At 41.9% G+C, this 13,928-nt stretch overlaps 1 protein-coding gene across 1 annotated transcript in view; it reads right to left on the bottom strand.

Annotated features, from left to right (window-relative positions):
• APBB2 (amyloid beta precursor protein binding family B member 2) overlaps window positions 1–13,928 on the bottom strand; it is a 381,693-nt gene that overhangs the window by 122,884 nt on the left and 244,881 nt on the right. Inside the window, 3 exon segments of the mRNA XM_032593000.1 lie at window positions 1,236–1,251; window positions 1,253–1,365; window positions 1,367–1,443. Of these exon segments, the coding sequence (XP_032448891.1) occupies window positions 1,236–1,251; window positions 1,253–1,365; window positions 1,367–1,443 (206 nt within the window).

Here is a 13,928-nt window from a genome sequence, read left to right as displayed (position 1 = left end):
GGCTCAGTCCGTTAAGCATAAAGCATTTGTCTGACTCTTGGTTTTGGCTCAGGTCATGATCTCATGGTCCATGACATCAAGCCCTGCACCGGGCTCTGTGCTGACAGCATGGAGGCTGCTTGGGATTCTTTCTCTCCCCCCTCTCTCTCTCAAAATAAAAAAATAAACTTTAAAAAAAAAAAAAAGAAAGAAAAATGGAGAATATGGGGCCTAGGCAGGGTAAGTGAGGTGCTGAAGCCTGTAAGAGCAGGCATGTGATTGGAATGTAGATCTCACTGCCTCCCAGAGAAGACAAAATAAAGAACCACAGATGTAAGAAACAAGATACTGTCTACTTTCATGACAAGAAGGGTGATAATAGTTGCAAATATGGAGAGGAGTCTTGCAGGTGAGAGATGCAGGTTAGATGCCCTCTGTGTCCTCAAAGTAAAGGAAAATGGGTTGTTGAAAAAACAGAAGACTGTGGTCAGGCAGGCAGAAATGCCTGAGTGTTAGGGATCCAACTACTTGCTGAAAAAAGCCATTACTTAATAGTGACCTTTTCCAACTGCAATTCTCTTGAATACTCAGTTATCAGGATTCACAAAGGTTAGCTGCAAGAATCTTTGTGTTAATAAATACCACGTGGAATTTTTTCAAGCCGCAATTCTTTGTTTAAACATCATATTTCTTCCTCATGGAGAGCAGAAATTTATGCTGCTATTTATGTCTAAAATAACATCACTTCTGCTAAATAAACAGATCCTTTAAAAAAATAGAAATCAAGCATTTGAAGGCTCTCAAGGGTTATTCCTGCAGACATCCCCTCCATGCAACCAAAAGGACCCAAGGCTAATAAGATATGCAGTAATTATAACACGTCTGGCCAAGAGACGTCCTTCTGTGTGTAAATATTTTATGGGGCAGCGCCATGCAATGGCACCTATGGAGTAAAGTATTGCCTCAGTGAGCCTCAGGGAATCTTAACCACTTCTCTTAATTCAGCCTCTCTTAACTTTCTGTACCTAGAATGCTGTTTCAAGAAACCAAAAGCCACTAAAAAATGAAAACATCCCTGAAAGATGTTATTAACGCTAGTTACACTAAGAGGAAGCATTTCTGCAGTTTCAAATGCAGCATGCATGATAATCAAAAACCTTACCTTGATGACCTGTTGGGGCAGAAGCAACAAGTCTAAAGAGAAATCACAAGTAACATCCACTCTACTAAGCTGTTAAAAAGATACTCCATTTTACCTCGTGCTCTGGGTAGAGATGGCGTTACAGAACTAAGTGACCCTTTTCTAGTAACCATGGAGATCTGCGGGGTGGAGACAGGGCGCTCCCACTGAGTGGTCCCTGTTGGTATGTGCCAATAATAGGTTCCCAGCGACGTCAATGATTCTCTTCCAGCCAGGCGGCAAATCCGGATCGGTCTGAAAGGAGTGATCACTCCATATATCTGCTGGGAAATAGAAAATAAGAGGGTTTTATTAAAAGCGAAACAATTACAGTATTCCAATTTCACCCCTAAGAGTTTGGAGAATCCCACAGGCAGATGCGTCCACAGCACTAATGAGAACTAAAGACATCCTATGGACACAGAGTATGGTAAAGGGGACGATAATGGAAAGAAACAAGAGAAGAACTGGAAAAGAAGATGGACACTTGAGAATACAGACATTAAGGACCCGTCATCAAGTCATCCTACAGCTTCAAGACTCCTGTGAACAACTTAAAAGCTCCATTAGCTGAAATCAACGACCCAAGCAAAATTTGCAAGGTTACAGGCAAATCTACTGACTCCTTTATAAATCAGGAAGATTTACTGGTTGGCATCTTATACCATTTTCAGCAATGGGTGGGAACTCTTCTTTTCTTTAATCACTTTCCATAAATGAGTACTGTATTTATAGCTTTGCTTTTACAACTCCTCCCATTTGACTGTCCACATCTACAAAGTAGCAGTATCTTTTCTAACACTCTACAATTCGAAATTGCGCACAGAAGATTCCTAAGGAAGGCAGACTAGAAAATCCCTGGAATTCAAGAAGGGACCAGACCGACTATAAAAACAGGTCATGAAGGAGGGTGAGTGTGAAATATGACACAGAATGGTGGGGACTGTGGCGAAATGGAAAGCATGTGCGAAGTCCAAAGGCATTCAAATTAAAAAAAATAATAATGTGTTATATTATGTATGTGTATAGCAGGGGGAGTATGTGTATAGCAGGGGGAGTAAAATACACATGTTGGGCAATTTCAGCGATCCCTGGCCTGTATCAATATTTTACCAGTTTACTGGATAATTATTTGCTTTTTTAAAATCTCATTTTGGCCTTCTTTGAGTTGAATATGAAATGAGTGGGCAAGAAAAGAGGAGAGAGAAGGAAGCAGAGTAGGAAATCCATAAAGAAGGAGCCACCGTGGAGAAATCACAGGTAGCTGTATCAACATATGTACATGTATAGGTAGTGAAACTTCAGAAACTTGTGCTTTAAATCTGAGGATCGCTTTTTTTCTAAGGATGAGACCTATGGGGACACTCGTCAGAGGAGAAGCACGTGGGCTTTGCTCTGTGCAAATGCCATTGCATCACGTGGGCAGGCGTCACTGACTGTTACAGCGACAACAAGAAAAAAAGGAACCAAACAAAGAGGTTGATTAAGACTATGGGCACAGATGCGCATTCATGCGGTGGTTTGGCATCCCAGCATTCACTTTTCTCATTTAAATCTGCCAGGGGCAAAACTGCCACTTGTCTCAAATTATGATGGACATTCCCCCTCCCCCTACAGGAAATTAAGCATGATGACATAATTTCAACTTAACTAAAATTTTCAGAAACAACTTGAAACAAACATGTATACACTCCTTTGTCCTGTTTCCTTTTCAGTGGTGCATAGGGGTTGTTTTTAGCATCTCAAGTGGGACAGGAAAAATAAAATACACAGGTCTCTGGATTAAGTTGGGAGAAAAACCTTGTCCCATTCTAGTGGTTTACGGAACCAAGCTTTGCGGCTTGAAACTCTTGAAAGGGCAGAAAGAGGCTGCTAGTTACCATTTCTGTGGTTTTTGAGGTCTGAGGGTCTGAGTTTACACATTTATCCTTGTTGTCTCTACAGTTGGGACATAAGCACATAGGCAGGATACCACCTTCAGAATATGGAATCATGTTGGACCAAGGACAGAAAGCAACATCAGTGGCCTTTGGGTTTGGCTGTCTATCCAGAACCTTGAAGGGCTCTGGGCTGCCTAGCGCTTTTCTGTCTGCAAACAGACCTACCTGCCTATATTTGGTTTATATTCTGAGGCTCTGCTGAGATTTTGTTGGAATTAAAACAAAAAGGAGATTTCTTCTGGTGCTAAAAATTGATGATGATATGATTATGATAGAGGAAGTGAGGTCGGCACATTGACAGTATTATTAACAGTTCCAGAAACATGTATAGAATCCCTTCCACATCATCCCACACTGGGTTTTAAGGGATGTAAGCCCTTAAATGAGGGCAAAGAGACATCATATCTGTCTTGTTCATCATCATATTCCCAACACCTAGAATGGCAGGTGTTCAATAACAGTGAGTTGGATGGATAGACGGTGGATGGATGGAAGGAACGAAGGAAGGAAGAATTAAGAAGGAGGAAAAATAAATGACTGAATGAAGTCTTTGAATGGTGGGAATTGGAACTTAGCAAAAGAAGAATTCTGAAGAAATCAGTTCTGTGCAGTTTCACAAAACAGAGCAATTTCACAACCCCCAAGAATAGCAATGTCTACTTTCCTTGAGGGTGTATCTGAATGTTCTTATGGATAAAAGGAAACATAATATGACAAATTGGAAAGAGTCCTGGCTGGTGGCCAAGAGACTCTAAGTTGAGATTTTGTGTTTTTTTTTTTGTTTTTTTTTTTTTTTTTATTGATAGGTACCACAGGGAACACTAAGAAATATTCTGAGGCACCTCGGCCTCATTACATTTCCTTTTGTTTAATCTTGTTAGCCCCCAATTTCGTTTTCCTACATAAAATTAGGTACACACTTAAATAAGTATTTGGACCTTATTCAACAGGTCAGTGGTTTTCAACTTTTATCAAAGTGGGAGGAAGACAGTGGTGTAGGCAGGTGGAATCCCAGACCCCTCCAGGCCCTACTGACTACACCAGCACCATTTTTATCAGTTTCCACTACTGGTCTTACATGTATGATTTTCCTTGAAAACAGAGATCAGGGTTTTGTTTGTTTGTTTGTTTTTGCTTAAAATAAAGTTTGACACCATAGCTAAAGCAAAAGTACAGTGGGGCCAAGACATCTAAACCCCAAGAAGCTGCTTCTGTCAACAGATTATTCAAAATATTGCAAAGCAGCTTAAAATAGTTGAGTACCATAGTGCACGTGGCATGAAGGAGGGCACGCAGACTAAATCAATATAGGAAAAATCTATAAACACCAGGTGATTAGAGGAGAGAGTTCCAACCCTTTCTGATTCTCAGAAAATTACTTGTGTAGCTTTGCTGAGACAAAGGAGCTGATGGTGCAGAAAGGAAATGGTTGCTGATAGTTTCAATGCCCTTCTGATTCTCAGCAGTTTTCTCACACTGAGTTGTCTGTCATAAGCCCCTTCTTGGCAGATCTGCTTAGAGTTCTGAAGCCTTGGAATTCTTAGTTTTCAGCGGGAACACACTGAAAGACCTCCATACTGGAGAACTCTTTTCTTTTGGGGTGAGTCACTGTGGAACAATACCTTAGGAAGATCCATTCAGCACTGGCCAGCATAAAGCAAACCACAGGATTCCATCCCAGTTACCCAACGTCAGGATTGGAACTCAGACCAACTGTTGGTAGGGAGTGGGGTGACTTAAGGAAGATTTATAGGAGAGTTAAAATGGAGAAATCTATAGAAAGCTAGAAGAGTATTTTTTAATGTTTATGTTTATTTTGAGAGAGAGAGAGAGAGAGAGAGAGAGAGGGAGAGAGAGAGAGAGAGAGAGAGAGAATGAGTGGGGGAGGGGCAGAGAGAGACGGAGACACAGAATCCAAAGCAGGCTCCAGGCTCCGAGCTGTCAGCACAGAGCCCGACGCGGGACTTGAACTCACGGACCGTGAGATCACGACCTGAGCCGAAGTCGGACGCTTAACCGACTGAGCCACCCAGGCGCCCCTAGAAGAGTATTTTTTAAATGTTTGTGTTTATTTTTGAGAGAGAGAGAGAGAGAGAGAGAGAGAGAGAGAGAGAGAGAGAGAAAATGAATGAGTGGGGGAGGGGCAGAGAGAGACAGAGACACAGAATCTGAAGCAGGCTCCAGGCTCCGAGCTGTCAGCACACAGCCTGATGCAGGGCTTGAACTCACAAACGGTGAGATCATGACCTGAGCCGAAGTCAGATGCTTAACCGACTGAGTCACCCAGGTGCCCAGCCTGAAGAGTGTTTTTAAATATTCCAGTAAAACTAGAAATCAGGGGAGTCAGCAAAGACTCTAAATACGGCAGAACGCAGCCTGGCATGCAACCAAGTGTGAACTCTGTACGGGGCCTTTGTATTTTGGCTCAACTGCTCATTATTTGAATGACCTCCGCCAAGTTACTCAATCTCTTTGGGCTTCAGATGCTTATCTGTAAAATAGGGATCAAAACAGTGTCTACTCTGCATCACTGGGCATTGTATAAAACACTCAGAATAAAGGTTGGCATAGTACAGGCATATTTACCACATAAATGTTCACTGTTATTGCTATTATTATACATCATAGGTCTCCAAAGCCAACAATATAATAATATACTAAGTTCACCAAACCCACCATAAAAAAAATATTTTTCCTATGTCCAAAGGAAAACTCCCCCTATAGAATTTATGGGGCTATGTGATCATCATGGTTCAAAGAATAAAGATAAAAGAAGATAATCTTACGGTGACCCTTTCTCTAGAGAGAAGGTCACCGGACTCCCTTAGCAGGGCTGGACTTTGAGGACCTGGGCAGGTCAGAGGAGACCAGACTCTACCCACCATGCCTTGCTGAGCTTCTGGCCTGGCTGGCCGGGGTTCTCCTTCGGCCATACCTCCTCTTTCTTCAAATGTCTGTCTCTCAATTATGTGGAAGGAAAAATGTAAATATTTCATAATTTTAAAAACAAAGATTCATGTCCCCTGTGGTCTACTTTAAAGCAGATTTACTAAATTTTTCCTAGGTTTCTCTCAAACGCGAACCACCCCCAAATGAATAAAGTTGCCTTGTTTTGCAGGATTCCTGAATTTTTTCTCCCACGTGGGTCTAGGCCCTTCATTACCAAAAAAAAAAAAAAAAAAAAAAAAAAAGTTCTCTACCCATAAAGTAAAGCACATCTTCACATTACCACATTTAATGCTCACATCGATCCCAGCTCGAGGGCAAGGGAGGACTATTAGCACACCAGGACAAGAATCCAGGCCTTTCAAGGTTTAAACCCAACTGACATTAGTGCTGCCATGAGGTTCTGAAAGCTAGGAACAATACTGCTGTTAAGAGAACAAGTTACAAGGGGCCCAACACGCATTGAAGGCTGAAGTACCCAGATCCTTTCTTACTTCTTTACTGCAGGAGCTCGTGGAGTCTCCACAGCTCCCCTATGAAGAACACACTATTGTAATCCCCTTTCTAAGGCTCAGGGAGGACAGCTGCTTGGTTTAAAGCCAAGGGGGTAAACTATGTCCCTATGTCTGGATGGAGTTACTTTTTCAGCCACCACCTGAGAGAAACCAGTATGGACAGCTTGGGGGAACGGAGAAGCTGTAAACAGTGGTGAAAACAAACGAAAAGAACGCAATGGCTACAAGTCTGGTGCTAGGAGACCAGCCAGCTGACCTGACCAAGGTCAAACAGCTAATAAGTTGAGCACAAAGATCTGCCCCAAGGGGCTGGCCCTCAGCCCGCCTGGAGCCACCCTTGTCTGGGTACATCAACTGGAGGACACTTCCAGTGTAGGCTTTACATAGGATCTTCCTTTTTGTGCCTAATTCTGCTGTCAGTAATCCGGACAACCACTCCAGCTGGCCCCCTCCCCATCAGAAGCCTCAGGATCAAATTCCAACCTCAGGCCCACTGCAGAGACTAAGATTCCACCTATTTTCCCTCTTCCCCTCCGTACAGGATCTTGCGCCTAAGAGGCTTTCAGATCACCACTGCATCTCGCTGAAGGCACTGTCACAAGCTAACAGGACAGTTCAGCAGTAAGAGCTGAAGCCACAGGTGTCCCTTTCAAAGTGGCTCTGTGACCCTTCGTTGTTTGTGGTTTTGTTCTGGAAGCAGAGCCTGGAAGTCAGGGTATAAGATGGCAAGGCTGAGAGCCCCCAGAAAGTCCTTCTTTGTGCCGAGAGCCTCCTGGGGCCAAGAGCAATACTTGGCTTGGGAACAAGGAGCCCATCTGTGAGCAGCAAAGACCGGCGGCCCCTTCCAGCCACCTCAGGCGCCAGTGCCTGTGCTGTGGGCCTGGCTCCACTTTGGCTTCTTCTTCGCAGGGACCCGCTCCCCACACCCTTTCCCCGTGGAGATGTAGGTGAGGTAAGCCCAACTCTCATCATCCTCTCCCCGGGGTTCACTTGCAGGAGCCCAAGGGTCAAATGAAAACAAATTCGCATCCAGCAGCAGCTGGAAATTTCCTCTGCTGCTCCAGAGGCCACAGGAAGGAGGAATGGATGAGCTGAGATTCTAAATTTGGCAAGGTCTGCGGTGCAGAGCACAAAAGCTTCCCTCAGTTCCTCAGAATGGCACTCACTCCCTTCCTCCACCTTTGTGTACCCAGTGCCTTTGATGTGCAAGGCATGGGGTGAGGGGGCCAGCAGGAAAGAGTAGATGGAGTAATTCATTCAACAAATATTTCCGGTCTACTCTGTGCCAGGCATTGTTTTAGGGCTGGGGATGCATGGGGTCATCAGATAGATCTTGTCCTGCACTGGTGACGTGGGGCAGTGGTTCTCAAGCATCAGAGTCACCTGGAGAACCTGCTAGAAGCAACAACTGGGTATCACCCCAGAGTTTCCGGCTCAGCAGGTCTGGGGTAGGGCCTAAGAATCTGCATTTCCAGCAATTCCCAGGTGATGCTGACTCCACGGTGCTGGTTTGGGACCATGCTTTTAAGAACCATTGGCCTAAGAAAACAGAAAAAATAGTAATTCTTCCCCATCCAACTCCATCTGGCACCTGGTTCCACAAAATTAGAAATGTGAATGGATGTTCATCCATCCATCCGTCCATCCATCCATCCATCCATCCACTTACTCACTCACTCTTTCGTATTGAGGGGTTCCAATAAACGTCAAGTACTATTTTTCTAGAAGCTGAGAATATGGTAATGAATAAAAGAAGCAAATTGGGTCATGTGATCAACCGTGTCTGGGAACGGAGTGGGCTATTTGGACAGGACAGTCTGGGGAGGTCTCGGAGGAGCAATATATCCCTAAACCAGAAAGGGCCAGACTTGTGAAGAGACAAGAGAACAGCATTCCCAGCAACGGGAATGTAACTTGTCATTGTAACAGAAAAATCGCTCCAGGCAGGGCTAAGTGGTCTAGGATAAGATCAAGGCCACCAGGACTAGGCTTTCTCCCTCTATGCAAAGGAACTCTTGAAGGTCTTTTGCAACCTGTGTTTTTAAAATCAAGAGTATTCCGCACAATGCTTCCATTCTTCAACAAGAAAAAAACTCTTTCTTCCAAAGTCTAAGCTGCAGCTGCTAACTTATCTCTTGAACAATATTATTCCTGAAGGAGCAGATGCTTTAATATGAACTACACGTTTCCCTCGCTATCCAGAAGTAGATGAAACCTTTCAAAGGCCAAAATGGCAATAAAGCTAAGAAAAGAAGCAAATACCATTAATTTATATGGAAAAAATTTTGAGGGGTCCCAGACCCAAAAAATAACCTCTCTTAGGCTTTTCTGATCCCCCAGGACACATCTTGCTAACAGATGCACAAAATAAATCAAGATAAAGCACAGATGCTCACAGACACAGCTCAATGCTGTGGCGAACGGGTGCTGAGTTGCTGAGCGTAGGTCCCTGGGAGGGAGCTTGGTGGGGCCGCCCTCACTGCTGGGGGTGCACGCCACCCCTGTAACATCTCACTGCAAAACAAACACTGAATACGGTTTTTACCCTTTTAAGTAAAAGCAAAGTCCTCTTGGATTTCTTTTGGTTTGTGCAAACAGGTACTAATGCAGGTGTTTTGAAAAAGCAAAGTGGCATAACACAAACTTTTGAGAAGATTTGAATTGAACTGTATCTGAATTTAACTCTGAAATTCTTTTTGATCACCTGGTGGTCTGCTTCCTTTGCCTTTCTTCTTGTCTCTCTCTCTCTCTCTCCCCTTACTTAGTCCCTTTATTTTCTTCTGGACCCAGAACTTCCTTGTCAGAATAGAGCAAGCAAGACTTTCGATCCCCTCCAGCTTCATCACCAACTTCTGGAGACGACAGCAAGGAACCAGGGCTCTGGGACTACATCACTTATTACAGATTTGCTGGGAGTCCAAGCAGTATACGGAGGCTGCTTAGAATCTGGCGTCAAACTGTCCTCGGCTGAAGGAACTGGCAAAAACAATGACCATGGATACCAGGGAATAAGCCCCGAAATGTCCCAAATCTGTGAGCTTTCAGAATTCTGACCCACCAGCCTGCCAGACAGTGAGGAGGAAAGCTCACCAAAAAGTTTTAGGGCCTCTTCTATTTCTTGATACTTATTTACAAAGGCATGACGGGGACCCTGAAATGTCTATCCCAGACTTAGGAAAATTACACGTTGTACTCAACTGCACTTTCCTGCGGTGCCTTTCTTTTAAGAGTTGCAATAACATTCTTAACAGTTTTGGGAGCACTAGTTTCCTAATACTTTCTCTCATGTTTTTCTTCTAAAATGATAATATTAAAATTTTGGAGTGTCCTTGAAATAGGAAGCTATTTGTAGCTGAGGATTTTTCTGTTAAAGATTCTTGAGTAAATATTCCAAGAACTCACTATTTAAACAGTCCTTAAATTGGGGCATTATAACATTACATACTTTGTATATTTTTATCAAGTATTTTGGCATAAGAGCAACACAAAATTTCTTAATTTAAACTCACTGGAGACATAGTCTTTGCTGGGCTTAGTCTACTAGAATTGTTTCAGGGCCAGGTTACTATCACAGACAGGGGAACTGGAGTTAGCTGGCAGTTTTGAATCTCTGCTCCCAATGCTGGTCGTGTCACCTGTGACAATGGCTTAACTTACTTACTTATTTTCTTTCTTTCTTTCTTTCTTTCTTTCTTTCTTCTTTCTTTCCGTTCCTTGCTTTCTTTCCTCTCTCTCGTCTTTTCCTTCCTGCCTTCCTGTCCTGCCTTCCTTCCTTCCTTCCTTCCTCCCTCCCTCCCTCCCTCCCTCCCCTCCCTCCCTTCCTTCCTTCCTTCCAAATGGTACAACTACTTTAAGTTTAGTTGTTTGGGGTTTTTTTTTTTTTTTAATTTATTTTGAGAGAGAGAGAGAGAAAGCATAAGCAGGGTAGGGGCAGAGACAGAGAGAGGAGAGAGAGAATCCCGGCATGGGGCTCGAACCCACGAACCGTGAGATCACGACCTGAGCTGAAGGCAGACGCTTAACCGACTGAGCAACGCAAGCAACCCCAAATGGCTTAATTTCTAATGGCCTGTCCGCTCACTGTACAAAAGAGCCGGTCCCACCCCATGGTACAAAGCACCTGGCACAAAGTTGGGCACATAGTAATCACTCAGTAAATGTTTGTAACTAGCTATGAATCGCTTCACTCAAATGTGGCTTTGGGGGGAAATATCCTGTAATACATAACATTTTTTGAAATGGCATCAGCCACAGCTCATTTCATTTAAAAAGATTTCAGAGAGTTTGCAGCCACCAAACGGGTTTTTACTAAAAAGACAGTTTTTTATTTAGATCAAGAAAACGAGATAATATTGGCCACCCACGTATCAACTCAGAAACATGAAAACACACTGGTTTGAGTAAGTGGCACCTCTTTAATTAGCATGTGGCTCTTTTATGTCATGAAGCTTAGCCATTAAAGAAGCAGAAATGAAGTCAGAATAGTCTTGTTAAGTGTGCTTTATGAAGACATCCTTCTTTTGAGTCTGTTTCTATTCTCCCTCATGTCCCCATGAAAGAATGTGTATAGGAACTGTTGGCAGAAGGTAAAAGGACACTATGCTTATCTGTTCACAGACTGTTACCCAAAATCAAAACATAATACCCGAACCAGGGACCCTGCAAAGGCAAACTTAAAAACTAAAAGGCAGAAGATGTAAGTAGCTACAAATTTTCTGGAGGAAAAATTGGTATTTGTAAATATCCACCCATCTGTACAAACCTACATATACATATAGGTGAGGTTAATCATATGACTGGTTAAAGACTATTTTAAATACCATCAGAAGGTCTCATTCTAAACACCCAAACATACAATAAACATGTACTTTCTTTTAAGTTATGAAACGAGATGTTAAAATCTTAAGATGATATGAAATACAACCTAAGAACACTATTTCCTTTTAAAGTGTGCACTAAGTACAAAGTAGCACAATTTACAAACACTTCTGAGAAACTATAGGCTCAGTAGCTACCCCCTCCAAAAAAAAGCCCTTATACATAAACTACTAGGTATTTACCCACAGGGTACAAAACACAGATTTTAAGGGATACATGCACCCCGATGCGTATAGCAGCATTATCAACAACAGCCAAACTATATGGAGAGAGCCCAAGTGTCCATCAACTGATGAATGGACAAAGAAAAGGTGGTATATATACACAATGGAATATTGGTCAGCCATCAAAAAAAAAAAATGAAATCTTGCCATTTGCAATGACATGGATGGAGCTAGAGGGTACTATGCAAGGCAAAATAAGTCAGAGAAAGACAAATACCCAAGTGATCATTCATGTATAATTTAGGAAACAAAACAGATGACCATATGGGAAGGAGGGGGGGCAGGGGGAGAGGGAAGCAAACAAGAAGAGACTCTTTACTATGGAGAATGAAATGAGGAGGGATAGTGGGTGGGGAGATGGGCCAGATGGGCATTAAGGAGGGCACTTGTTACGATGAGCACTGGGTGTTGTATGTATATGATGAATCACTATATTCTAAAACAATATTACACTATATGTTAACTAGAATTTAAATGAAAATTGAGAAGAAAACAAAAACTTAAACCTTGAGTGGAGACTCGTATTTTACTTTGAAAAAGTTATAGGCCATTTCAGTAACCTCAATTTTATTTTTCTAAGAATAGCTAGGAAAAACCTGTATTGCATTGAAACAACAAATCTCCAAAATTCAAAAGCCTAATCACAATAATGAATGGAGAATGACTGCAGGTGGGCGTGCTCTTGAAATCAACAATTTTTTGGACAATCTTTTTAATTTTTTAAAGTTCATTTTTTTATTTAGTCATCTCTCTACCCAACATGGGGCTTGAACCCACGACCCTGAGAGCAAGAGTCAAATACTCTTCCAGCTGAGTCTGCCAGGTGCCCCAATTTTTTGGTAATTTTAAAAAGTAAAGATCGTATTTATATCAAATTGCTAGGCAGGTTTATTACTTTTTTCTCCAGTTGTCTGAGTAAACCACTCACCTACTCAAAGACAGCAGTACGTCTTATTCCATACCAGATGGGATTATTACGTTTGGCAAGAAGATTAACAAATCAGACCTAATACCCTTTGCTTTGTCTACTCCTAAACACAGTGTTCTAGAAAGATCTATGATTATATGGAAATTAAGCAAAGGGTAACTGCACAACATTATTCAGAGAATATGTCCAACTGCCATAGCCTCAGTCGACCTAAGCACACAACTTTCTTATTTATTATTTCACAGTGAGCAGTGGGGAAGAGAAGACAAAATACCACCGCAGGCATGAATCTTTCTTTGGCTTCCAAACAATGAGACAAGATAGAATTACTACTGGCACCACACTCTTTCAAGGTAGACGGGTTTGAAAGTATATTAAATAGAGCCAATATTTTCCCCTTTATTTTGGCAGGGTCTTCAATGTACTTTCTCTTTGAGCTGTGGTCCTCCTCAGGCTGATACACAGTAGCAATGATGACAAGGTAGAAGCTATTCCAGAGGTTGCCTTGACTAACTTCAAGGTCATTATTATTCTAAATGATGGCATACCAGGACTTGACTTCTCAGCTGTGTTAAATATTAGAACAAAAGATGGTATTGAGAATCTAGGAAATAGGCACAGTATTCTACAACAAATTACAATTTGGTCTTTTATCAGTGTATTAAAAGAGTAAGGTGAATGGATGCCATCTTTTCCAAAATACTATGCGTCGGAGCACACAGAACTATATTCCCATAGATTAAAATGTATATATTGTGTTTCTGATACACGAACTAGAACATGTATTTCTATAGCACTACAGGACTTTCAAAGTGCTGTAACTAATCCAATCTCATCTGATACCACAAAATCTTGCGACGCAGGTAAAAGAGATCTTACTCCCATTTCATAGGTGAAGAAAAAGATTTCAACCAGGTGAACTAACTTGATGAGGCTGGGGAACTGCTTATCGTTGATTATAGAGAAATCTTTGTGTATTTTTGTCTGGAAACCATTCTATTTGTTAAGTGCACTTTTAAAGTTTTAAGTGCCCTTAAAAATATCAGCATAACTGAACTAATCTGTCCATCTGCCAAGGTGGTTAGTGGACAAACTTTAGTATTTGATGTAAAATAGGATTTCTAGACTATGGATGGGGGGAGGAGTTCAGAGAAAAATATTTTCCTGAGATTACCTTTTAAAAACACAATTAAAAAGATCAAGGTAAAAGCTATTTTTTATTACTTCTCTGAGATATTTAGTCTCCATCCAAATCAAAAGAGAATTTGAAGCAGCTTATGTAAAAGATATAAACATATTTCAACATGAGAGGATACAGCCATGGAGTTGAGAAAAAAA

The sequence above is a fragment of the Lynx canadensis genome, chromosome B1, assembly GCF_007474595.2.
Source record: "Lynx canadensis isolate LIC74 chromosome B1, mLynCan4.pri.v2, whole genome shotgun sequence".
Taxonomy (NCBI): Eukaryota; Metazoa; Chordata; class Mammalia; order Carnivora; family Felidae; genus Lynx; species Lynx canadensis.
The sequence above is the reverse complement of the archived record's forward strand: the minus strand, read 5'-3'. Positions and strand labels throughout refer to the sequence as shown.